A 27,720-nucleotide genomic window follows, 5' to 3' on the forward strand; every position below is an offset into this window, starting at 1 on the left:
GCGGCCGCCGCCCTCCCCCGGCCCAATGGCGCGGCTGCCGCGTCAGTGATGTGAAACCTGGCTCAGGCTCGTCCGGCCCCCGGCCCGCAGCCCATTACACCATCCGCCGCGGCATCCGCTGCAGCTGCTGTAGCCCGCGCAGCCAGGGAGGGCGGGAGGCGGCTCGGCGTGGCGGGGCGGGGCGAACGGCGCGGCCGGATTCATTCCTGTGGGGCGCGGGGCATGGAGTAGCTGTGCGGCTGCAGGCGGAGCAGGCCGGCCCGGGCGGCGGCGCGGACAACGGTTTCAATTTAAGGGGGGCGGCCCGAGCCCGAGCGGCCAGCGGCGGTGGGGAGGACCAGCCCCCGGGCAGGTAGTGGTGGCGGCGAGGGCCTGCCGGAGCCCGGGCTGCGGCCTGAGGCGCCCGCGGGGAGGCCTGGGCGGGAAGGGGAAGGAGGGCGCCCCCGGCAGCGGGCGGCGGGCCGGAGGCCGCCAGCTTCGGCGGCCCGGCGGGCGAGGGTCGTGGTCGCTCGGGGAAGGGGCGGCCGGGGTCCGGGGAAGGTGGCGGTGAAGGTTACGGAGGGGCACGGGGTCTGGGGGAACCTGCGATCCCTTGCGGGGTGGGGGGGGGGGGATCAAAATGGGGCGGGCGAAGTTAGAAGGCGGCCGGATTTCCTGAGAGCTTCGAGTAGTTTTAAAGGAAAGCGAACCTTGTCGGGCGAGGGCTTTGGCGTTGGCTGGCCGCGGTTTGTCGTGGCCGACCTTTTTGTTCCTTCTCGAAACCCATTCTGGCCATAGCGAGGCCTTCAGTCTCGCGCCCTTGGCTCGCTCCCCTCTGCAGATGTGAGGAAGAGAAACATTTCTGAACCCGCGTCCCTCGCCGCTTTCGGGTGCACTCTCCCTGGGCGTGTGCAAAGCAAAAACTAGAACAATGCTGGGCTGCTCTGGAGGCGAGAAAACCCGGTCGCCTGTAGTGTTTCAGTTTACCGTATATAGAAAAGAAACTGCCTCCCACCAAACCAAAACATTTGGGTCTGTGTGTAACCTTTTTGTAGTCTTTCCCACCGTGTTTTGGTGGCTTGAGTTGTCCCTTAAGTATGGGACTATCCGGCCCCCTCCCTCCCCCTAAGAGTAGAAATTAAGAAAACCTAAACAGTGTTTTTGCCTTTACCTATGGAAAACTCACAAATCCTCCCCCCCCCCCCTTTTTTTTCCTTCCTTTTCCTAGTTTGGTGCTCTGGTTTTCAGATGTTGGAAGGCAAGACAGAACACACTCTCCGTGGTTTTATATCCGTTTGGAGTGCCGTGATTAACATTGAACTTTGGTTCCTGTAACTCTTGCCTGTGTCCGTAGAGTTAGGCTGGGGCTTTGCTTTGAAGGATAAAAAAAGCGCAGCCAACTCAACCGGACATAAATGGATCTAAAGACCGCAGTGTTTAACGCAGCTCGGGATGGCAAACTCCGGCTTCTCACCAAGTTGTTGGCAAGCAAATCCAAAGAGGAGGTTTCCTCCTTGATCTCTGAAAAAACGAATGGGGCCACGCCACTCCTGATGGCCGCCAGGTACGGGCACCTTGATATGGTGGAATTCCTCCTAGAGCAGTGCAGTGCCTGCATAGAGGTCGGGGGCTCCGTCAATTTTGATGGCGAAACCATCGAGGGGGCCCCGCCGTTGTGGGCCGCCTCTGCCGCGGGACATCTGAAGGTGGTTCAGTCTTTGTTAAATCATGGAGCGTCCGTCAACAACACCACTTTGACCAATTCAACCCCTCTCCGAGCCGCCTGTTTCGATGGCCATTTGGAAATAGTAAAGTACCTTGTGGAACACAAAGCCGATTTGGAAGTATCAAACCGCCACGGGCATACGTGCCTGATGATTTCCTGTTACAAAGGACACAAAGAGATTGCGCAGTATTTACTCGAAAAGGGGGCAGACGTTAACAGAAAAAGTGTCAAAGGTGAGTGCAGCCTCTTCGTTTCTGTGTTTTAAGTGTTTACCATCGTTTTCAGGAAGCTGGCTGCATCACTGTAAACAGTGGGCATTGAGTCAGCCCACATTGGCAGACCTGTTCCGGCTAGGTGTCCCTTCAGCATAACCTTGTTGGTTGTTTCTCTGATGTTTGAGAATACGCTGAATGAGGGTGATAACGAGCCCTCAGTCGCTGTGTTAAGTAGCATTTTCCATCTCTTATTTGGAGTACTCTCCAATTCCTGGGTTCCCCAGACTTACAGGGGATGTTAGTGACAGTTGACCTGAGCCTTTAGGCTTGTGTTCAGTCTACTTGAGAATATACTTCAAGGTAACGTATTTTTTTTTAGCCTAGATTGTTTTGTTTTCTGTTTTTGTTTTTTAAAGAACGCGGTTGTAGTAGAAACTACTATATTTAGTGACTCATTGTCTTGTGTCTTGGGTAGGCATTTCATTTGTTATTTTGTCAGGGAAGGCCAGGCCACACTGACCTGGAAGGATTAATGTCAGTGGAAAAAGAAAATCTGTCCCCTTCTTCTCTTAATTTATTGTGTGGCCAATAGAAAACCCTTTCACGTGAGCATGTATTAAATATAGCGAGAGAGAAAACAGATTTTAAAATATGCTACAAAACTGAGCACAAAACAAGGCGTGGATTTGTTGGCTAGCAACAGTGTCAACACCTTTGTGGAAAAGAAGGGCTCAGGTTCACAACTGTGTGTAATTTTCAGGGATGTAATAAACCTAAAGCAGCAAATGATAGTTGCGAAGCTTTTTTTTTTTTTTTCCCTAAACTCTCAAAGACAACTGTTTTGGTAGCGTATTTTGATGCTTGGAACCTTTTTTTCCCCCTTCAGCATGTTTGTTTATACAATAGCAAAGTGATTCACAGCCCAATTTTAAAAAAACTATTAAAACTTAAAAGGAGCCTACATACATGGAACGAAAAATTCAAACAATTCAAATTGATTTCCAGTGTTTACAATGAGAAAGAAGTCTGATTTCTAGACCTCCAGCCCCCTGCAGCCTCTGTTTATAAGCACTCTCCCTGTTTTTGTGTGTTCTAGAGATAGTCTGTGCGATGACAGTATACTTGTCTATGTCTCTTCCTCCCTCTTTCCCTTCTGTTAGTTGATGCATATTATTTTGTTGTTGTTGTTGTTTTTAAACCTTAAATTATCTTGGACGTCATTCAGCTCCAGCACACAGAGCTGCCTCATTCTGTTTCATGGCTACACAGTATTTCATTGTATCAATATACATAATTTATCTAGGCCCTGTTGATGGACAGTTAGGTCACATCCAATATAAGCAGAGCTTCTGTGAATATTCTTAAACAAAAGTGTGGCTTTGCACACTGTGTGAGAATAGCTGTATTATAAATACTTATAAATGGAATTGCCGAATCAAAGGGTGCATTTATCATTGTGGGAGCCTCTGATTGCCTTTTGGAGAGCCTACACCACACAATTAAGGGACACTACATAGTTATTGGACATAATTCACTGAAATTAGTATGATCTTTTTAAAAAAGGCAGGCTCACTGATTTTCTGTAAATTTTTTTTGTCAGAGAAAATATAAAAATCTCACAAAATTCCACTTATAGACAATCCTTTCGAAAAATATTTCTGAATTTATCATACAGATACATGTATGTAATTTTATTATATATGCTCTTCTTCTGTAACCCTTTTTTTAGCTTAATAAATAATATCTGTAATGCCACTAATTACAGCCTTTTAATTTCAGTAGCTGCATACTCTCCTAATGGAGGGTTATCTTGCTTCTGTCTTTTCAGTAGGATAAAAAATGTTCCTGTAGACATTCTTTCTTACACATTTTTTCATTTGTTCTTGCTTGTCTTTGAGGTGGGTTGTTGGCTCAAATGACAGCATGACATTTTTGTTTGTTTTCAACACTCATTCTTTTAAAGAAAGCCTGTTTTAAGAGGACAGTTACTGCTTACGTGACCAGGTTACCATGGGAAATGCTTTGAAATCGTAAGTAGCTGAGAGAGGGTTAAAAGGTATGGCTGCTTGGGGTGCCTGGGTGGCTCAGTTGGTTGGGCCACCTGACTTCTATTCAGGTCATGGTCTCAACTGTGAGTTTGAGCCCCACAGCTCAGAGCCTGGAGCCTGCTTCTGATTTTGTGTCCCCCCCCCCCCCCCCCATAAATAAAATAAATAAACATCAAAAACAAAAGGTATGGCTGCTTGTTTAGGCTTGTTGGATTTGTTGTTTCTTTCCTTTGGGTTTTTTATTCATTAGCCTAATAATACACAGATTGTTAAACTTACATATTTAAGTAAAATTGTTTTAAACCCTTAGGTCATTGGAGAGATGAGTCCTGGTACTGTTTCCCTTATGGTTTTCAGAGGTTCTTTGTCTACTTCTGGAGACAGAATGTGTGAGACACCTGTGCCCTAAGCAGATCACATTTGTGTGAGCATTTTCCCCTAGTAAACTGTGAGTGGTATCTCCCTCGATTACCTTTGCTCTTTCGGAAGAAGTTTCCTTTTATCACCATCATCACATAGCTTTGCATGTGAGGACATGTATGCTGCCTCTTTTGGTCAAATGATCTAATTCTAGAGTTGTTTTTTCCTGCTGTATCAGTATCTACCACTTGTGGCTTTTACAAAAAATTACACTTACCATGAGAAAATAATTTTGTACCAAAAATTATTTTCAGATAGCCTCCTTTATACATATATATATGTATGTATGTGTACATACATGTATATATACACATATATGTGTACATATACATATATACATATATGCATGTATATATACATATATGTGTACATATACATATATATGTATATGTACACATATATGTATATATATACACACACACATATACATACAAATATAGTATTTTAAAAATATATATAACATGTATCACTTTGTGTACATTGCTTTTACCTGTCATGGTGTCTTTTAATTTCAACAGTGATTTTTTTTTTTTAAGTTTACTTATTTATTTTGAGAGAGAGAGAGAGGGTGAAATGGCATAAGTGGGGGAGGGTCAGAGAGAGAGAGAGAGAGGGGGAGAGAGAGAATCTCAAGCAGACTCTGCACTGTCAGCATGGAGCCCAATGCGGGGCTTGAACTCATGAAACTGAGATTGTGACCTGAGCCGAAACCAAGTCAGATGCTTAATCTGCCGAGCCACCCACGCACCCCTTTACAGCGATTCTTAATGAAAATTGGGGGCTGATTAAAGTATATATGTACCCTCCCCCACTCTGATCCTGAAGCTTCCATTCCTTGATAATCACTCTCTTACTGACTCTAGATTGTTTTATGGATTAATGCATAATAAAAAAGCAGGAACCAGTTGAATCTAAGGGGGAACATTGGAGAAGGATCTATGCGATAGAACATCAAGAAAGGATTCTGCCCCCCTCCCCCCATTTTTCCTCCTGTCCAAAAAGTGGAAAAGACTGGTGAGACTAGGGATAAAATAGAATAATTTCTTAGGAAATTGTGTGTGTTCACTGTTGGAAATGGTTCTGAAGAAAGAAGACACTGGCAGATTATGCTTCGTCTGCCTAAATGCAAAACACATGACCTCTACGTTCCATTGTATTCCATTGTTTTTTTGCAGTCACGCTGTCTTCTATTCGATACATGGTAATATTCTATTCGCAACCAACTCGTTACCTCTGGAGACAGTGGGTTCTTTCTTTTCCCCTGGCATTCAGAAAGGAGAAAAACTTTGAAATATTTAGAAATACTTCTCCATTTTAACACAGCATTTGATGTTTGAAACAGGAGAGTGGGTTGCCATGTAGAGCCGTAGACCACAAATCAGAAGTGATTGAACAAGCCCGTGTCAGAGTGATCACATTTCAGCCCTTCACGGTTATGGTCATCTTTGGCTTGCTTTGTTTTTCCTTTTTTTTTTATGTTCTCGTTGTTCAGTTCAGAATAGGGTCTGTAGTACAGTTAGGTGCGCCCTTCAGTTCTGCTTTTACACCCTGATTCGATTGGGGAATTGAGCAGCTGAAAGTGATTGGAATGCTACAGAGCAGAAGAGCTTCTCTGAGTCGGGACTGGGGACACTGGTCCTAGCAGGATCCTCATGCTATCCTCATGCATGGCTTAATCTTTTTAAATACCCAAGGTAAGTAGGTTAATTGGTAATAAGAGAATCACTGAGTTTTCTGTAGGCAAGGCATTGTGCTGGACATTGTGGGAGGCTCTGAGAAGACACAGGACGTCACATTTGCCAACTGCTAACGGATTAGTATAAGTCCACGCTGGTGGATTTTAGAAGAATGTGATCTTCGTGGAGATGCCGAACTGGGCCTTGAAAGGATTGTTGGGGTTCATATCTCTAGAATGCATTTGGTACAGTTTTATGGTGTGAGGAAGGGCACATTGAGAGATCTGCTTGGAGGGTCCAAGAATTGGAAAAGGCATATTTGGACCAAAGGGCGCTCAGGGCTAGAGTGAAGTCTAGATAAAGGAGTTTGATTTTATTCTTTATGTAGAGGTAAGGCAGTGAAAGTTTGCGGCTGGTGTTTGTATCCATGTGTTAGAAAGAGAGCCTGGCCTGTAGTGGGTATTTGGTAAATGAGTTTGTTGAATGACTGTGCTGGATGTAAGAGAAAAAGGATTATACGCTCCTTGTTGGCAGGGACTGTTGTGTTTTTCTTTCACTATGGAAATAAATACACACATGGAGACATGAAATGAGAAATGAAGACTGTAATTGTGAAAAAAGAGCAGTACAGGTGGGACTCCAGGGGATTTCTTTCTCCTCTCCTTTGTTTTCTGCAGTAGTTTAAAGCAAACCCTAGGCATATTATATTAGTTCTGTCCCATAGGATAGGCATTTTGGGGTCTAGGTGTATTTCAGTCAAGAAAATCTGAAAAAAGAAATCTTACTGTTTTTTTCTTGTTTTTTTTTTTTCACCCACTGTAGCTGCAAAATTATTTTAGATAAGAAAATCTGCCCCGTAAATTAAGAACTGTTGATATTAAGGTAAAGGACCAAGAGGATACTCCTTGTCACCTAGGTAGTTTGTTTCCCTGTACTTCAGGACTCTCTGAGACTGTTGGAAGTAGTTCTATTTTCTTTCTTGACTTTGAATATTCTCAGCTATAGGTTCACCTCAACACACCTACTTCCAGAGAAGAGGTGAAGAGAGGGACATCAAATTTCATTCTGTTTTGTGGCGTTTCTGTGTTCATTCTGATTTCATAATAATGAAAAACAACAACTTACTAGTTGAATTCATTCACATTCGAATCCCAGAGCATCAAGTTGCTCCCTTGAGTGGTTCCACGTTCATTCTTGCCCTCTTGTGTCCCTGAGCGTACGTCTCTGTATCTCCAGGGAGACTTGATATCCTCCTTGGAGAAGCGAAGCTGCAGAAAAATGTGTAGATGGAGCCCAGTGGGGAGATAGCCATCGTGTTCCTCTGCGCCTGGAGATTGGATTTTGAACTGTGAATCCTCACAAGTGAGCCGAAGTTGGAGAAAATAAGTAGATCCTGAACACTACTGCCCTTTTAGGGCTATTGGCAGCGAGTTGAGCTTAAGGCTGAGGTTAAGTTTTACTTCTTGACCTTTGGGTACAAGTGGGACTGTCACCAAGTCTGTCTTTATCAGATTTCCCTAGATTAAAAAGTGTTTAAAACAAAATTCAGGAAGCCTCTGGCATTCTAGAGACGTATGCTCCTGAGACATTAGGAAGGTATGTGATGGAAGATAGAGGTGGGGACTGGCCCAGGTAAAGAAGCCATGTGGGTGCAAATCTGAGGAAGACATGTCTCTTCCTTTTGTCCCCCACCATTAGGAAGAATGGCCAGGAAAGGGAGTTTGAATGAGTCTCAATTGTAATGTTGATGTTTTCATCAACTGACATTGTGTAATTTTCATCACATTACACTACCGTTGATTGCTTTTAGTCTGGATTCCTAAGCTCAGGTCGTCTTAGCCTTGAAATTGCACCTGATGTCAAGACCCGTCTCCTAGGCACTTCTGATTCCCTTTCAGTCATAAGAATTCATCTTACTTCTGGATGCAGATGTTTTTAGCATTGAACTTTGTTGGAAGCTCAAGGACCTGTGTCGTTAAATTTCCATATGCTTCGAACTCAGCGCCTTATACACAGGATTAATGAAGGGAGGGCACATGGTAACCTTGGCACAGTTTGTCCTTGATTCTGTTTTGATTCCTTTTTTTTTTTTTTTCCTTCAAACTCCCGTTCTCAGGTATCTCTGGTGTTAGCATAAACATGGGGAAGGGAAACATCCTGAGCAGAGGAACTTTCTAGTGCCCCTTAGATACCCTGAAGTGTTTCTCTCTACCCCTTCTTACCTCTTCCCTTAACACATACCATTTAGTTATTCCAGGAATGAAATACCTGGAATCAGCCTTGTTCTGCAGCTGAATCGCAGGCCCCCTCCCCTCCTTTGCAAGTGAGCCTCTCACGGTCCCAGCCACAGAACTGAAGAAGAGTGGATGGCAGGCACGGTAGGCTAAAGAGCAGCGGTGAGAATTGTTCTTGTGCATTTCCAGTAAGTCTGTTACAGTTAGAGACCCTTTAATTGCTGTTTCTGAAAGTCAAAAGTTTTTACCAAAAACGCAAGTACTTTGATCTTAAGACAGCTTTGAGACGTACTGTTCGCCCATTTAAGTGTGTGAATCAGTGTGTATTCACAGAGTTGTGTGGTCATCACCACAACTACCTTTTCATCCCCCACCCGCCAAAACCCATATCCAGTCATACTCACTGCATCCCTTCTCCTCTCCCACCCCAAGTGCAGAAACCTTAGGCAGTCACTAATCTTTCTGTCCTCTAGGGACATAGGCCTGCTACGGACATTTCATATAAATGGAGTCCTAATATGTGGTCTTTTGTGATTTGCTTCTTTCCCTTAGCATATTGTTTTCAAGGCTTGTCCATTTTGTAGCATGTTCTTTTTATTGCTGGATAATCCCTTGTGTAGATAGACCACATTTCTCCATTTATCAGTTAATGGGCATTTGAATTGGTTCTACTTTTTAGCTATTAGGATAAGAATGCTGATAAGAATATTCATGTACAAGTTTTTGTGTGGATGTGTGCTTTCATTTCTCTTAGGCATATATGGAGGAGTGGAATTGCTGGGTCACATGGCAACTCTCTGTTAACCTTTTAAGGAACAGATAAACTATTGTCCAAGTGGCTGTACCGTTTTACATTCCTGTCAACAGCGTAGGAGAGTTCCAGTTGTCCACACCCTCTCCAACGTTTGTTACTACTATTTTTTCTTTTGGAGGGGGGAATAGCCATCTCAGTGGGTGTGAAGTGGTATCTCATTGTGATTTTGATTTTGATTTCACGTGATGATGTTCACCATTGTGTGCTTTTCATGTGCTTATTGGCCATTTGTTTATCTTCTTTGGACAGGTGTCTCTTTGCGCGTTTTAAAATTGGGTTATCGTTACTGAGTTGTAAGAGTAATTTATGTATTATGAACACAAGTCTTTTATCAGATATTTGATTTGCAAATATTTTCTCCTATTCGGTAGGTTGTTTTTTCACTTTGTTCTTTTTCTTTTTTTTTTAAACTTTTTTAACGTTTATTTATTTTTTTGAGACAGAGAGAGACAGAGCATGAACGGGGGAGGGTCAAAGAGAGAGGGAGACACAGAATCCGAAACAGGCTCCAGGCTCTGAGCTGTCGGCACAGAGCCTGACGCGGGGCTCGAACTCACAGACTGTGAGATCATGACCTGAGCCGAAGTCGATGCTTAACTGACTAAGCCACCCAGGTGCCCCATCACTTTGTTATTTTTCTAAGTAAATTTAATTTTTTAAAGAAAATGAGAGAAGTTAAGAGTAACAGAAAGGGAGTCAGGTATACCATTAAAATAAGAGGAACAAGTGAAATGAGTATGTATAACAGACTTAATTTTTTTTTTTTGTAAAAACTGAAGTGATTATAAAATGTCTCTCCCTCCCATTCCTTTTTCCTTCCTTCCTTTCTTTTTATTGAAGTATAGTTGACAGAACATTGTATTTGTTTCAGGTGTACAACATAGTGATTTGAGTAATAACGTACGCAGTGTTCATCATAGTGAGTGTGGTTACCATCTGTCACCACGCCATGTTACTACAGTATTATCGGCTGTATTCCCTGTGCTGTACTCTGTATCCCCATGACTTACTTATTTGATAACTGGAAGTTTGTACCTATTAATCCCCCTTAGCTATCTTGCCCATCCCCCCTTGCACCCTCCCTCTGGAAACCACCTATATTTATGAGTTGCTGTTTTGGTTTGTTCATTTTGTTTTTTAGATTCTACGTACAAGTGAAATCATATGATCTGTGTCTTTTGCTGTCTCACTTATTTCACTTACCATCCCTTTTGTCCCATCCATGTTGTCACAGATGGCAAGATTTCATTCTTTTTTGTAGTTGAATATTACTCCATTGTGTGTGTGTGTGTGTGTGTACACACAGATGCACACGCACACACACCATGTCGTCTTTATCTGTTTATCTGTCGATGGACGCTCAGGTTGTTTCCATATCTTGGCTGTTATAAACAGTGCTGCCATAAACATAGGGGTTTATGTATCTTTTCGAATTAGTGTTTTTGTTTCCACAGTGGCTGTACCAGTTTACGTTGGTGTTTTCACTCTTCTGATAGGTATTATTCACAGCAATTTGGATTTTATTTTACAAACTGATTTCTTAAATATTCACCTTGTAGATCACTTAGATTTGACTTAAACTAGAAAATTGTTAAGAATACACTGCAGGGTTTACTGATATCCTTTATTACAAAGGAAAGTTTCTGAGGGTCAAATGGTGTGATCTAGTCATAGAACACACCCTTTTCCTGCTGTGGCATAGAATTTTCTCATTCATGCATAAGGTGGAGTGGAGATATTCGTTTTTCTGTGTGGTGTGAAATAGGGCTGTGACCTAACCCTCCTTTTCAACTTCTCTTCATGTGTCCTTTTTTTTTTAATGTTTATTTATTTTTGAGAGACAGAGACCAAGTGCGAGTGGGGGAGGGGCAGAGAGAGAGGCAGACAGAACGTGAAGCAGGCTTCAGGCTCTGAACTGTCAGCACAGAGCCCGATGCGGAGGTCGAACTTGTGAACTGTGAAATCATCACTTGAGCTGAAGTCGGATGCTGAACCGACTAAGCCACCCAGGAACCCCCCCCTTTTTATTTTTTAATGTTTATTTATTTTGAGAGAGAGCACAGTGTGGGAGGTGTAGAGAGAGAAGGAAAGAGAGAATCTCAAGCAGGCTCTGTGCTGCCAGTGCAGAACCCATCACAGGGCTTGAACCTATCAACCGTGAGATCATGACCTGATCTGAAATCAAGAGTTGGATGCTTAACCGTCTGAGCCACCAAGGTGCCCCTTCTCTTTGTATTTCTCGATACCATTATTAGATGTGTTAGTTTAATGGCAGACACCAATATGACAAACAGGAAAATAAGATTTCTCTTCTGTTTTGAAAATAAGATTCCTCCTCTGTTTCCCTGGTGCTCATAGTAGCAAAGACCAGCAGCGTAGGCATCACTTAGATCCACCCTGGATCACCTGAATCAGAATCTGCATTTTACTGCGATCCTGTGGTGATTGTGCACATTAAAGCTTGAGAAGCACAACTTTATTTGACTAAAACACACACACACAAAACTTGAACTGTGTGAGAACTTTACAAAACAGCAAAATCTCTTGAATTGATATTGTTAGAAAAAGCAGTTTAGAGTAGACATTTTGTATTTGTAAAACATTGTATAGCCCTTACGAGAACATTTTTGTTTCAATAAAAATAGAAATTGGGAGTGGTTTAGGAACTGACTTAATTCTGATCCTGGAGACCCTAAGTAATCTTATTCAAATGGAGATAGTTATAAATTCTGTGTTGAAGTTCTTGTATGATTTAAGTCGTTAGTTGATTGGTAACAATCTCATGCAGACAATCACTTATTTATTGTTTAGTCAAGCCCAAAACATCTGGTGTGGAGCCAGGGAACTGTTAGGGCTCCAACTAGTTATTACTCAAAATACTAGTTTGTTTTTGGATTACTTATTTTAGGAAAATCTTGACCCCTTCGGTAGGCACAGTGGAGTGTAGTCTCATGTGCCTGCTATCACAAGATTACAGGTCTCTAGAATTAACAGCAGCCAAGATTGGCGCTTGCAGAAAGGTCTTCTTGAGAAATACTGCCATGATTTTTGTTTGTTTTTTGTTTTATTAAGTTTTTATTTTAATTCCAGTATAGCTAACATACAGTGTTACGTTAGTGTCGGGTGTACAACATAGTGATTCAGCGCTTCCACACATTACCCCGTCCCGGTGCGCCTCACGGCAAGTGTGCCCCTCAGTCTCCATCACCTATTTCACCCATCCCCCGAGCCCACCTCCCTTTGGTGACCAAGCGTGCGCACCTCCGTCTCCTTCCCTTAGTGTCCATCCCAGAAGCCTCTCAACGAGTAGGGCTACCTTTTATTCTTCCAGATTCTTCGCACTGTTTCTATGTTCGGTTATAGGGTTGAAAAGTAATATATTTAAGATCATACCGTGTTAACTTTCTGCATAAATACTTTAACTGAATTAACACTTGGACCATTAGCTTGATTTTTAAGAAATGGCCTTTTAACAGACATGCCTTTTGAGAAATCATAAGCATTTTCCATAATGAATTCAGTGTCAAGTTTTATTTTTTCTTCAAATGAACATGTTCTGAGTCAGGCATTGAGAATTATATAATACAATGTTTATATTCTTTCTTTCTTTTTCTTTAGTTAAAGGTAAATTAAATTTCAATGCTAAATATCCCTAATTTCATCTAAGGTGCCTGGTAATATTAGTATTTATTTTTGAACCTTGTGTTCTATTTTTAATTGGCTTTCTTACTCTGAGGACACAAAATTAAGACCTTATGAGGTAGAGATCGCGAATCTTGTGTATTATGGAAGCATTTTTTTTTAAGTTTATTTTTGAGAGAGAGCATGTGTGCATGAATGGGGCGGGGGGGAGAGAGAATTCCCAAGCAGGCTGCATACTGCACACTGTCAGCATGGAGCTCGACTCAGGGCTTGAACTCACAAACCGTGAGATCATGACCGAAGCTGAAATCAAGATCAGATGTGTAATTGACTGAGCCATCCAGATGTCCCTGGAAACATTTTTAAGAGGCACATAACCCAGGGAAAATGCTTCAGTTGAATATTTAGTAGTGCCTGGCACATGATGTTATACCACCCAGAGTTTAAGTCATTAATAAACCTAGCAAAAATTAAATACAATTTTATTGGTCTTTGACGTATAATTTAGCAGAGGTTAGTCATCAGGACATAGTTAACTTGATTTTTAAATTCAACTTGTTAGATATTTCTCACAAGACCTTGCGTTTAATACTGAAAGCATGTCTCTCGAACGAAACAATAGAGCAAGGTATATACCATAAATATAGCAGATAACTGATCAACATTTTATAAAATGCATAGAGAAAGTCAGACTAATAGTCCCAGAAACTGGAACGTAAATAGACTTGTCATAAAAGACAATAAAGTTTGTGAACAGACATGGGAAGATGCTCTGTGTATCTAGGTATAGAAGTAATATAAATTAAAATTCGAAAATTCATTCTAGTACCAGAAAGAATACTATAAAAGTGGAACTTTTATTTTATTTTATTAAAAAAAAAGTTTTTTTTTTTTTAATGTTTATTTTTGAGAGAGAGAGAGAGAGAGAGAGAGAGAGAGAGAGAGAGTCAGAATCTGAAGCAGGCTCCAGGCTGTGAGCTGTCAGCACAGAGCCTGAGAGAGAGAGAGAGAGAGAGAGAGAGAGAGTCAGAATCTGAAGCAGGCTCCAGGCTGTGAGCTGTCAGCACAGAGCCTGACCTGAGGCTCGAACCCACAAACCGTGAGATCATATCCTGAGCCGAAGTCAGACGCTTAACCAACTGAGCCACCCAGGCGCCTCCTATAAAAGTAGAACTTTTAAAAGATTGTCTAATTACTTTGGAATGAATTAAAGATGTATTTTAAGCTTTCACACATTTGTGATTCTATTTTAAATTAGACATTACTTTTTTTGTCATTTAGTTATCGAGGTATAATTTTATACAATAAAACTCATCTTTTTTAGCAAATAGTTCCGTAAGTTTTGATACACATACACTGTAGCTTGCCCACCAGTATAGTAAAGGTAGAACAAGGGTTCCTTCATGCCCCTTTGCAGTTAGCCCCTCTCAATCTGGCCCCTGGCAGTCACTGGTCTGTTATCTGTCCTTACAGGCTTTTAGGCACTAATTGTAATAGCGAAAATCCTGAAGCTCTGCAGACATCCATTGACGGGAGGTGTTTGTGTTAACTTGGTTCATGCCTCCTTGCTTGAACTCACCATAGAGCCATTAATAATGATTGCGTAGTATCCATGGAGTTCATGTGGACCATGTACCTACCGGTAGCCCATCGTGACAAAATGACAGATGTAGGAGAAAAGCAGGAAACAGTTGTAAATAGACTGATTAGAACTTTATCAAAACATCTATGTAGAAAGACTTGGAGACTTCAGACAAAAATTATAGTTGCTTTAAAATTACGCTTTTTTTTTTTTTTGCCTCCCTTTTCTAAACTTTTGAGTCAAGGTCTAGACTATAATTCAGAAACATTTTTTCAGGGCTTTTAGGACATGAAGCTGTGGTGGTCATATACATAATTTGTTAGAGTAATTAAGATTTCTCTCTTGAGGTTTTACTTTTTAAGCTTTATCCTAAGTTTGAATCACTTTTTGTGATACCAGCTATTAAAAATTTAAGAATCTTTGGGGCGCCTGGGTGGCTCAGTCAGTTAAACGTTCAACTCTTAATTCTGGCTCAGGTCATGGCCCCAGGGTCATGGGATCGAGCCCCGTGTTGGGCTCCACGCTGAGTGTGGAGTTGCTTAAGATCCTCTCCCCCTCTCCCCCTTCCTCCCTTCCCCCCTTCCCCCCTTCCCCCCTTCCCCCCTTCCCCCCTTCCCTCCTTCCCTCCTTCCCTCCTTCCCTCCTTCCCTCCTTCCCTCCTTCCCTCCTTCCCTCCTTCCTCCCTTCCCTTTCCCCCACTTGTGCACTCTCTATCCCAAAATAAATAATAAATATTTTTTAAATGTTCGTTTATTTTTAAGAGAGAGGGATAGAGTGTGAGCGGGGGAGGGGTAGAGAGAGAAGGAGACATACAATCTGAAGCAGGCTCCAGGCTCTGAGCTGTCATCACAGAGCTTGACGCAGGGCTTGAACCCACCAACTGCGAGATGGTGACCTGAGCCAAAGTTGGATGCTTAACAACTGAGCCACCCAGGAACCCCAATAAATAAACATTTTTCAAAAATTTAAGAATCTTACCTTAGCCTTAGCAGTGTGGTAACTGCTAGCTGGGATACAAAGGAAATATTACATGGGGTCTGTATACTTTAGGAATAGACTGTTAAGGTAAGAAAACTGGTTTGTGTGGCAGTAATATTTTACTATTAGAAGATATGACATAATATTATAATAGCCCATGTAGTAGGGTTATCTACCAGGATAAGTGATACATTTATTCACTAGGCATTCTCAAAATGACAAATCGATGTGGTATAAACAAGATGGCCTCTTTGGGCAGCTGAAGTTTCTGTTGAAACTTGAAGGACGAGAACTTAAAATGGTAAAGAAGAGTGTATTACAGGGAAATGAAAAGCCGAGGCGTGGACACGAGTGGGATTGTCCCTCGTGCTGGGAGGGACACTTAGGACAGAGTGACAGGAAGCAGAAGTGGGGTCTCTGCCATGTGAATGATTGATAATGTCTTTTGAATGAGAGTGTTGACCAACTATGGCCGGGGGTCAAATCCTGCCCACCTCCTGTTTTTGCACTGCCTGAGAGCTAAGGTGTTTTACCTTTTAATGGTTGGAAACAAATTTAATGAAGAAGAATATTTTATGACTCATGACAATGCCATGAAAGTCATATTTCAGTGCCCATAAGTACAGTTTTGTTGGAAACCAGCCGTCCCCATTCATGTAACGTATGGTCCCTGGATACTTCTTGACATGGCAGAGTTGAGTGGCTACAACAGAGACCTTACAGCTTGCAAAACCTAAAAATAACTGTCGAGCCCTTTATAGAAGAAGTTTGCCAGCTCCTGGCAAGATTCACAGTGCAGCATTCGTATTGGACGTGCTGATAAATGAGGCTGGAGAAGTAGGGTAGGGTAAAATCCATTCCTCATAGTGTGTCTTACGTGTGTTACCACTAACCAAGATTCAGCTTTGCTTCACATGTTTTTTCTAAAACTATGGATTTCTTCCTTGTTGTCCTCCCACCCTGCACAGATAGTGCCTTGAGAATCAGTGCTGTGGGATTCTTCAAGCCATCTTAAAGATTTTCAGCTGTTTCTTTAGAGGAAGCATGAAGGGTGTTGAGTTGGAAAGTAACATGATCAGTGGAGTTTCATTAGGAGGTTTGGCTTGTATTAGATAAAACTTACTCATCAGATTTGAGGACGACTAGCATTTAAAATATGACCCCAGGAATGAGCAGAGCACTACGGTGGTGATTGGGAGGCATGGGTGTGTGTTCTATTACTAATGTCTCTGTTTTCTATTTGTAAAATAAGTGTTTTCTCTGCCTGCATAGTTATAGATGTAAGATGACAAAGGGGCAACAGTTGATACATAACATTTAGGAAAATAAAAAATGCTGTGCTGCCGTATGGATACTGTTTTCTTCTCTGATGTCTGCTTTTTATTATTTGCTTCTGCTTTCTCTGGGTTTAATTTACTGTTTTTCTCCTTTACTTTCTTGAGATGGAAGTGTGGCCATCTTTTTAAAGCCTTTCTTCTTTTCTAACATGTACCTTTGAGCACAATTTCAGCCATACCCCACCAGATCAATTACTTAAGGTTTTTGTTCTCATCCAGTTACAAATATTTTCAGTTTTTCCATTGGGATTTCTTCCTTGACCTGTAAGTTATTTAGAAGTATATATTTAAAATTTCAAATATATGGAGATTTTTCTAGCGTTTTGTTGGTGTTGGGGTGTGTGTGTGTGTGTGTGTGTGTGTGTGTTTGATATCTAACTTGCATTGTGAACTTAGAACATAATCAGGGATATCAGTCCCTTGACATTTCTGTGTGACTCTCTTTATGGCCAGAATGTGGTTGATGTTTCTATTCTTCCCTATATCCTTGGAAGAAAATGGTATTCTACAGGTGTTGAGTCCAGTGTTCATTTATGTATGTCCGTTAAATCATGTTTGTTAATTGTGTTCAAAATCTTCTATATCCTTACTGGTTTTGGTCTTCTGTACTGAGAAGTGTGTTCAGGTGTACTTGCCCGATTGTGCATTTGCCTGATTCTCCTTGGAGTTCTGTTGATTCTTTGCTCTATATAATTCAACCTATGTTCTTAAGTCAAAAGAAATTTAGAATTACAGTATCTTTATGTTGTTTTGAATTTTATATCCTTATAAAATATTTCCCTTTATCTCTAATTAGCCATGCTTTTTGCCTTAACGTCTGCTTAGTTAGCATCTGCTTAGTCCTTTTACTTTATTTATTTTTTTAACATTTATTTATTTTTTGAGAGAGTGTGAGTGGTAGAAGGGCAGAGAGAGAGGGAGTCACAGATTCAGAAGCAAGCTCCAGGCTCTGAGCTTTCAGCACAGAACCTGATGCAGGGCTCGAACTCAGTGAACCGCGAGATCACAACCTGAGCCAAAGTCGGCTGCTTAACTGACTGAGCAGGCACCCCAGTCCTGTATTTTAATATCACACAGCTTCCTTATAGTTACTTTTTGCATAGGGTATAAATTTTTTTCCCTTTTTTTCCTCTTTAGCCTTTTTCTGCCCTTGTATTGAAGGTTGTGTCTCCTGTAAGCAGCATGTAGTTGAGTTTTATGTATTTGTATTTTCAGTCTGACATTTTATGTCTTTTAATGGGAACATTTCGTTTGCTTGCTTTTAATGTAATTACTAACATATTTGGATTTTAATCTCTATTTTCTGATTTTTATTTGTCCTATCTGGTTTGCGTTCTTTGTTTCTCATTTTTTTGTCTGAATTCTTTTTTTCTTATTTCATTTTCTTTCTCTATATTAGAGACTACATAATAATGACATGCTGCATATCCACTGTTATTTTATGGATTACTGTACTACCTTGACTTACCAAAGGAATAACATAAATTTCTTTTTTATTTTATTTATTTCTTTTTTCATTTTTCAAATTTACATCCAGGTTGGTTAGCACATTGTGCAATAATGATTTCAGGAGTAGAATCCAGTGATTCATCCATTAACGTGTAACACCCAGTGTTCATCCCAACAAGTGTCCTTAATGCCCCTTGCCCATTTAGCTCATGGGCCCCCCCACAACCCCTCCAGCAAACCTTAGTTTGTTCTCTATATTTAAGAGTCTCTTCTGTTTTGTCCTCCTCCCTGTATTTATATTATTTTTGCTTCTCTTTCCCTTATGTTCATCTGTTTTGTATCTTAAATTCCACATATGAGTGAAGTCCTATGCTATTTGTCTTTCTCTGGCTAATTTCGCTTAGCATAATACCCTCTAGTTCCATCCACGTAGCTGCAAATGGCAAGATTTCATTCTTCATGATTGCTAAGTAATAACTTGATTGAATATATATATATTGCATTTTTATCCATTCATCAGTCGATGGACTTGGGCTCCTCCCATGCTTTGGCTATTGTCAGTAGTGCTGCTATAAACATGGGGGTGCATGTGCCCCTTTGAAACATTACACCTGTATCCCTTGGATAAATACCTAGTAGTGCAATTGCTGGGCCGTAGGGTAGTTCTGTTTTTAATTTTTTGAGGAACTTCCATCCTGTTTTCCACAGTGGCTGCACCAATTTACATTCCCACCAAACAGTCCACGAGAGTTCCTTTTCTTCACCAAAGCTTGTTATTTCTTGTCTTTTTGATACTAGCCATTCTCACAGATGTGACGTGGTATCTCAGTGTGGTTTTGATTTGTATTTCTCTGATGATGAGTGATGTTCAGCTTTTTTTCATGTGTCTGTTAGCCATCTTGATGCCTTCTTTAGAAATGTGTCTATTCAAGGAATAACATAAATTTCTGATTTTACCTCTGTCCGAGCCTTGCAAACATGTTTAGAATAGTTGAATTCCACTTACCCTCCTTTTATGCTGTTGCTGTGAAGCGTTTCATTGCTCTGTATGCATTTCAAGCCCTACAAAGCACTGTTCTTTCCAAAGTCTCTATTTCTTAATGTATTTATCCCTTTTATTGGTGCTTCTGTCCATATCTCGATGCTTCCATGCGGCTCATCTTTGTTTTGCCTAGAGAGAACACCCCGTAGTATTTAGGTCTGCTGGTCATAAGTACCTTGGTTTTTCTCTTTTCGTTCTTGCCTGAACCAGTGCTTCATTTCACATTTATTCTTGGTGTGGGTGTAAAATTCGAGTTGGCGCTTCCCTTCCTTCAGTGCTTTTAAGATACCATTCTGTTGACTCCCAAGTTCCTATTCCCCAGGAGGGCTTGGCTCTCAGCCTAGCGGCTCTTTTGCAGGTGGTTTCCACCTGTGCTCTGGTTGTAACGTTTCTCTCTTTGCCTTCGCACTGGGCAGTTTTGCTGTAGTGAGCCTGGAGGTGATATTCTTTGTATTTCTCTGTCTTGGTATTTGTAAAACTTCCTAAATTTGTGGTTAGTACTTCATCAGCTTCAGGAAATTCTCAGACTTTAGCTGTTTAAGTATTGCTTTGGGCCCATTTTCTTCCTCTAGAATTCTGGCTTTCAGGTTGTTAACCCTCTGACATCGTCTCTCACTGTCCCTGCTTTGCCAGCCTGTCCCCTCCATGCTGCTTTCTGTCTATTTTCACCTCACTTACTGTCCAGTCCCTCAGTCTCTCTTCAGCTGTATGTAATCTGCTTTTAAAGCCACCCACTGAGGTTTTCAGTTCTAGAACATCCGTTTTGTTCCTTTTTTGTAGTTTCCACTTTTCTAATTCTCAGAAATGTTTTTTAATCTCTCATACTTTGCTAAGCATAATTATTATTCTGAGGTCTGTGTCTGATAACTATATTATCTGGATCTTCTGTTGGGCCTATCAGCTCTTATTTGTCTTGGTTTTGTGTTGCAGTTCCTTTGATTGGATACTTAACATTATATATAAAGAGTATAAAAAAATAATTTGAGCTATAGCAAATAGACAATATCTTCTCTAATTACTATTTGTATTTGCTTCTGGCTTTTGACTAGTTTAACTAGCAATCCCGAATTTCCTTAATTCAGTATCAACACGATCTTAAATTGGATTTAGGTTCCTCCAGTACCTGGTTTGTTTGCAGTTTGCCTTAACTGCTAGGGTGCAGCCCTTCAGAGCTATGACTCAGAGTGTACGGTGAGGGGGGAGGGAGGGGGTGCAGGGAGCAGTTCAAAGTTCCCTTCTTAGTGGGTTCTGGACTCTGGTTTTCTCCCCTGGCTCTGCCAAGTTGTCAGAAGCTCCACTCAGTTTTTTACTAGCTGCTGCTTCCAGAATTGGTAGAGGCCACTGGGGGAAGCTTCCCCAAATCCTGGACTTCTCTAATTTTCTTTCTGCTCCCGGATGTTGTCCACTTTTTAGCTCTTTGCTAAATCAAACAGATTTTTAAAAATAAATTTTTCAGCTTTTCTAGTTCTTACCGGGAAGATTGATCATACTCTGCCATTACTAGATGCGAAACTCTTCTGTATGTTTTTTATTTTTAAAAGTCATCTTTTTCAGTCTATGGTGTATTTCAGTACAGCAATTCAGTTAATTAAGAAAATGACTTCTCACAATCTAAAATTCTGATCAAGAATATGTCAATATGTTTTAAAAGAACACAGTAAAATTCTAAGTCAATTCAGACAAAAAAAAAAAGAAAATGACTTCTCTTGCGTTGTTTTTTTTTTTTTTAAGTTTATTTATTTTGAGAGAGACACATATGGCACGAGTAGGGGAGGGGCAGAGAGAGAGGGAGACAGAGAATCCCAAGCAGGCTGTGGGCTGTCCACAGGGAGCCCAACACAGCACCCGAACTCATGAAACCGAGAGACCATGACCTGAGCCTAAACCAAGAGTCGGATGCTTAACTGACTAAGCCACCTGGTGCCCCTCTTGCATTCTTATTCTTGATTTTATATGACTCTGAATGGAGAAGAATGCCATTGAAACCTTATATTTCCCTTATATTGTCTCTTTTTTAGAGGGAAAAAGTACTATTAGGGATTTTTAATTTTAAAAGTTTTAAAAATACATTTAGTAGTAGCTGTGTTTTTTAATGGAAATTATTTTGAACAAATGAACATTAGTAGTCAGAAGCTCTGGGCTCTCTGATTGCTTGGTTATATACACATGCCATCAGACACCATTCCATTGTGGACCTTTGAAATCTTGAGTCAGAATAAATATATGCAGATAATCATGTAATTCCTGTAGGTATCATGGAAGAATAAACAGGATAAGCCTGTGGAAAGATTAAAGTCCTAATGTGTCATAACTTGCTTTTTGGAATTTTAGTTAATAGATTTGTTATGTGAAGTATTCAAGTTTAAACCAGTGTTTAGTACACCTGCTGTGTCAGCATCCCCCCATGTCTGGAGGTGAGTCAGCATACCATTGTAATCATGGCTAAGATGTATTGCGGTGACGTAATGAAGGGTGTGCAGCTGGATCCTAAGGGGGGAGACACAGGTGGGGTCGAGAGGAATCTTTGCAGGCTTTTTTCGCTGTCTCCTTGTCGTAAAAGGTCACACACAGCAGTTTTCTGCCCAGGGAACCCCATTAGAGACTCAGAGCCCAGGGGTTTTCTTGGAGGCTAGTCACATAGGCACCCTTTGCGGAAATACCCCAAATTCCAGGCTCTCAGAAGGAAAGCAGGTATTCAGCATAAACTATATTATCAATACAAACAGGAAGCCACCCTTATCATTTAAGGAGAGTTTTCTGAACTCTTCACCAGACGAGTTCTCAGGTGTCAGCTGAGGGCTGTCCCTTAGCAAGCAGCTAGTTCTTTCTGAGGATAACCAGTCTCTGCCAGCTATGTTAACTCTTTTCTGCACATGTGCCTCAAATGACTCACTGTTGAGATTTTTTGCAAACACCATGTAGAAATACCAAAGGTCTGTGTGATAATTTTTGTTATGATAACTGGTAAAATGTTTGGCATTGAACTCGGGCAACTGAAATACTTCGGTGGTTGTATTGTCTTAATACATTGCGTACAGGCTTTTATGACATGTGCCTGTTGTCCGTTTTAATCCACGTGTGGGAAGAACAAGACCGCATCAGAACATTTAGTACATCTGAAAAAAATGTTTAAAAAATTAAATTACCATGGGAAGTAATCCATTACGAAAGGACACTTCAGATGTCTCTTTTAAACTTCATATCGAACCACCCACATATTTTTTTCAGATTTTAGTGGACTTGTTTTTCTTATGGGAGCTGAGGAAAGTACTTTGTCACCGAGGATTTTGACTAAGACAGCTTACCTCCCCATTTGACAATCAAATATTGAAAGACATAATTTCTGACTACTATTAGAATCAAACTAGAGGATCTTAGATATCATGGATTCAATTTCTTGTTTTTAAATGTGGAAGCTGACCCAGAAAGTTAAGTGACTGCAGAGTTGAATAGCTGGTTAATTTCATTTCATCACTTTTGAGTCAAAGAATATGCACTTGAAAACATTATTTAAAAACCCAAGAGGCCATGGATTAATTTTGAATTTCATTTGGTGATTTGGATGATCCTTTCATGCCTAATTTGGTCATATAGTAACCAAACTTAACAAGTGTTTATTTAACTTCCGCTGTGTGTCAGACACTAGTTTTAGGTGCCGGGATAATTTTTTCTCATGTGTAGTCAAATTAATGTCCCACAAAGGGCGGCCTGGGACTGCCTGCTTCTCTTTAGGTTCCTCATGTGTTCCATTGTACCCTGGTCCCTCAAAATCTCTTTCTTTCCTCTCCTTAAGGTAATACTGCATTGCACGATTGCGCGGAATCTGGAAGTTTGGACATCATGAAGATGCTTCTCATGTATTGTGCCAAGATGGAAAAGGATGGTTATGGAATGACTCCCCTTCTCTCAGCAAGTGTTACTGGTCACACAAATATTGTGGATTTTCTGACTCACCATGCACAGACGAGCAAGACAGAACGGATCAATGCTCTGGAGCTTCTGGGAGCTACATTTGTAGACAAAAAAAGAGATCTGCTTGGGGCCTTGAAATACTGGAAAAAGGCCATGAACATGAGGTACAGTGATAGGACTAATATAATTAGCAAGCCAGTACCACAGACACTGATAATGGCTTACGATTACGCCAAGGAGGTAAACAGTACAGAGGAACTAGAAGGTCTTATTGCTGACCCCGATGAGATGAGAATGCAGGCACTATTGATTAGAGAGCGCATTCTTGGCCCTTCGCATCCCGATACCTCTTACTATATTAGATACAGAGGCGCAGTCTATGCGGACTCTGGAAACTTCAAACGATGCATCAACCTGTGGAAGTATGCTTTGGATATGCAGCAGAACAATTTGGACCCTTTAAGCCCAATGACCGCCAGCAGCTTGTTATCTTTTGCAGAACTGTTCTCTTTTATGCTGCAGGATCGGGCTAAAGGCCTGCTGGGCACCACTGTTACATTTGACGATCTTATGGGCATACTGTGCAAAAGTGTCCTTGAAATAGAGCGAGCCATCAAACAAACTCAGTGTCCGGCCGACCCATTACAGTTAAATAAGGCTCTTTCCATTATTTTGCACTTGATTTGCTTATTAGAAAAAGTTCCTTGTACTCTAGAACAGGACCATTTCAAAAAGCAGACGATATACAGGTTTCTGAAGCTGCATCCGAGGGGAAAGAATAACTTTAGCCCTCTTCATCTGGCCGTGGACAAGAATACCACGTGTGTGGGGCGGTACCCTGTTTGTAAATTCCCATCTCTGCAAGTGACTGCCATACTGATCGAATGCGGTGCTGATGTGAACGTCAGAGACTCCGACGACAACAGTCCCCTGCACATCGCTGCTCTCAACAACCATCCAGACATCATGAATCTCCTTATTAAATCAGGTGCACATTTTGATGCCACAAACCTGCACAAACAAACTGCTAGCGACTTGCTGGACGAGAAGGAAATAGCTAAAAATTTGATCCAGCCCATAAACCATACTACCCTGCAGTGTCTCGCTGCTCGTGTCATAGTGAATCATAGAATATATTACAAAGGGCACATTCCAGAGAAGCTGGAGACCTTTGTTTCACTTCATAGATGATGACCGGACTGTATGTTCTGCACTGTCAAAGCACGAATCGGTAACAGTTGTTTCATAAACGAGCACTGTTGTGATGACACCAGCATTCACTTAGCTTGATCTCCTCGTGCTCTCATTGGCTAAAGCATTAGAAGCATCCGATTGACAGGATTGGTTTCCCAGTATTTAATATAAATATACCATATAATATATTGTTGGTGAATTATTGAGAAATGTAATGTCCTCTTCAAATTTCTAAAATTGTCTGCCAAAGGCTTACCTGTTCTGGTTTTGTTTGCTGTTGGGTGTTTGGGACAGAGTTCACCGTTTTTCAGTGGTGTCTTTATACTTTACTGGTTTGTGAATTTTATACAATCGAAAAATCTTTCTTTTTCCTGCTTCCTCCTTCTCTTCTCCAAGCTTCTTCCCCGTTTCCGCTTCCTTTGTTTTCCTAACCATTTCTACTTCAGAGTTTTTTCCCCCCTTACGGACCCATGCTAGGTCGTACACCCTCTCCGGACCTGTTAACCATTTGCAGTTACCATAAGTGCTTTATCTTCTCTATGCACCGGCTTAAACTTGACTGTTGTATGTTAGCACATTTTCTATGCAGCAGTTGGTCAACTTCGACTCAAAACACTGTTAAGTTTCGTTACAAAATTCATTTTATGAAAGTGGTACTCTCTGTAGCATGAGTTTTTAGAGCTACAGGTTAGCTACCCGAGCTCAAGCTCTTTTGTTTCTTTGTTTTTTTTTTTCTCTTTTTCTTCACTTCTGAGGTTTCTCTCTCTACTCCACTGAAATTATCGTGTGCTAAATTTGGGAAACAAATCTATTCTAACTCATTAACCCAGTTGAAATTTAGGTCTGTCATCTTAATATATCATGCAGTACAAGGAAGAATCTTTATAAAGCGACCCACCTTTCATGCTGCGCCAGCATTGGCCCGCTTGTGCTGATGATGTGATTAGGTGTAGAGCATTTGCTTAAATTTAACCTCAAAGTTTATCATACAGCTTTAATGAGTCACATTGACATAATTCAGCACTTGAACTGCAGATCACTTTTAGTTACCAAAAGAGCTAAAGCATGTCAGTGGCATGATGCTTGCCAAGCCAGATCTAGGCATCTAGGATAATTAAGGTATTTTAGTATGCAATTTACTGCCCTATTATCAGAGGTCAGTAGAGTGTCCATTCTTTCTTTCTTCCAACCTAAGTATACCTTTAAAGATACCTTGCATGAATTACTTTGGTCTCAGTTATTTGTCACTGTAGTTAAACACAAAGGTTGCAGTGCTTTCTATATTCCCTTACTGAAAGTTAGCTTTGCTCTGCTTTTCTTTTTTTATGTGTCGTTTTTTTTGTTCGTTTGTTTTCTGCGAACAGCTTTGCTAACACCACCACACACAGAAAGGGCTCTTTTAAGAAACGATAAGTGAAAAGTATTAAAAAAAAAAAAAAAAAAAAAAAAAAAAGATTCAGGTAATTCTCATTCAGCACTTTATTGTTATTCAGAATGAAATTTATGATGGCACATTTGCCCTGCAAATGTCTTAATGAAATTGTTCTGAATAAAAAAGCTCCTCATTTGTTGGAGAAAAACTCAAGTTTACCTGTGAGTCGAATGAGCTGGATCACTTGGGTTTTTGCTTCCATTTTATTCTGAGGGTTTGATGTAATGGTATTTAAGGAGTCATCACTGCAAAGAATCACATTAGGTTTATTTCATCTTTATTCAGTACAAAACTCATAATGAACAGTAGTAACTAAAAAAGCATTAGACTTACTTTCTGATTAAATAATTGAGGTTTAATTTTTTTTTTTTTTTAAGATATCTTTACTAGGTTGTGAATTGAATTTCACCATTGAAAAGGGTGAATGGGATATAAATGGTCACTCTCTAGCCTTTCGATGAAGAGATTTTAAAACCATATTTACCACGGACAAATTTGATGGGATATTTGAGCTGCCACATGTATTAGTAATTTATGATTTAGACAAATATGCTAGAACTCTCAGACATCAGTATTTTGAAATCATTTGCCTCTGACCTTGTGGTATAAGAATTATATATGCATGAGCTACTTTTTTAAAAAGGGAAACTTTGTAAGTACAGTAAATCTACACCAGTAGATCTCAGTAATTTGGGGGTAAATGATGAGCAATTGGATTTTTAAGTGATTTAACATTTTCCCCTCTTTTTTGGGAGGCGATAAGAGGGCTTACGTGCTCGTATAGTAACACACACCTCACTGTACTTTATAGGTGAACTTGAATCATACAACTTTAGTGGAACTAGGGATTTCTTGACATAGCCTTTTCCACCACTAAATATTGATCACTTAGAACAGTTCTTCGGCCTTGAGAACTGAAATGCCTTATTTCAGTTTAGGGTACAGTTCTCTGTTCGCCATCTAATGCCGTTCGGAGCTCTTGAAAAATCCGTTAGTTTGATAGCTGAGAATGGTCCATGATTTCATTCTGGAGGAGGTTGGTTAAGAAACGTGACCTTGGACACCGTTAAGGCCTTTGTCTGAAAGTATTCTCACAATCGTTCTTGACTGAATTAAAAAAATACTTAAATTTATGTTCCTTTTTTTTAACCACAAATGAGTACTTTAATACTTGATGAGCTAATTGTACTTGTGGGATTCGAACTAAACTATACTGTAACATGGTGATGTTGGCTGGGGTTTATAAGTTTTGGTGACATTTCTGTACAAATGCCCTGTAAGGCCTGCTGAATTTCCAATGTTCCGCTCTTGATCATTCCTGGAAGGGAAATGGTCATTTTACTCAGATTATTAGATACCAGTCTACTTTATAAAGACAAGTGGATTATAGGTTTAAAAAAGAGTCATTTTCTTACCCATAAATCTGACATGGGCATAAAACCCAAATCAGCAAAAACTAACATGGTGTCCATGACGACTTTGAAGTTAAGCAATTGCTCACTGACAAAGTGACTACCTTAACGTGTAATATCTTAGAGACCCTGCAGCTACTGTGACTTGGGAAAATTCTTTAAATTTGTATGTGAAAAAGTAGCTCTTCAAAATCATTTTGCCCAGCTGAAACCTTAGGTTGAATTTTACAGGTAAAATAATCCTTGTAATTATCAGAATTGTGGGAACCAGATGAGATAATAACCATTTTTTCGCGTAATGCGACGGCAGCATTCTTGCATGGAACTTTAACCATTTTAGAGTTAGATCCTAGAGAAACTAATTGGTCATCATCCTTTCTCTTCTCTCTTTTTTCTTTTCTTTTTTTTCTTTTTGCCCTCATATATCACTAAACAACTAGTTTCTCCCTTTTGTCACTTCCCATTGCGTATTTTTCAGAAGAAGTACTGTATTCAGATGCCAGCCGATAAGTTGTCACATAATGGAAAATGATATGCCACAACATTCATTGTAAGGTTTAATAAAATTAAATTTGCACCAAATACAAGCGTATTCTTATTAACTCTTAAGACTGGATGCTTTGATAGT

At 40.5% G+C, this 27,720-nt stretch overlaps 1 protein-coding gene across 1 annotated transcript; it reads left to right on the forward strand.

Annotated features, from left to right (window-relative positions):
* On the forward strand, positions 1 to 27,679 carry FEM1C (fem-1 homolog C). Its single transcript, XM_078451752.2, has 3 exons — positions 1 to 352; positions 1,208 to 1,938; positions 22,936 to 27,679. The coding sequence occupies exons 2-3, from the start codon at positions 1,395 to 1,397 to the stop codon at positions 24,243 to 24,245; spliced, it is 1,854 nt and encodes a 617-aa protein (XP_078307878.1). The 5' UTR covers positions 1 to 352; positions 1,208 to 1,394; the 3' UTR covers positions 24,246 to 27,679.
* Positions 27,680 to 27,720: the final 41 nt, after the last annotated feature.

Source organism: Panthera onca, chromosome A1, assembly GCF_046562875.1.
Source record: "Panthera onca isolate mPanOnc1 chromosome A1, mPanOnc1 haplotype 2, whole genome shotgun sequence".
NCBI classification, from domain to species: Eukaryota; Metazoa; Chordata; class Mammalia; order Carnivora; family Felidae; genus Panthera; species Panthera onca.

Bases quoted from the DNA above. Each gene is read 5' to 3' on its own strand.
- FEM1C (XM_078451752.2), top strand. From the start codon at position 1,395: ATGGATCTAAAGACCGCAGTGTTTAACGCAGCTCGGGATGGCAAACTC. The intron at 1,939-22,935 runs GTGAGTGCAGCC...CCTCTCCTTAAG, and splicing joins TAACAGAAAAAGTGTCAAAG to GTAATACTGCATTGCACGAT.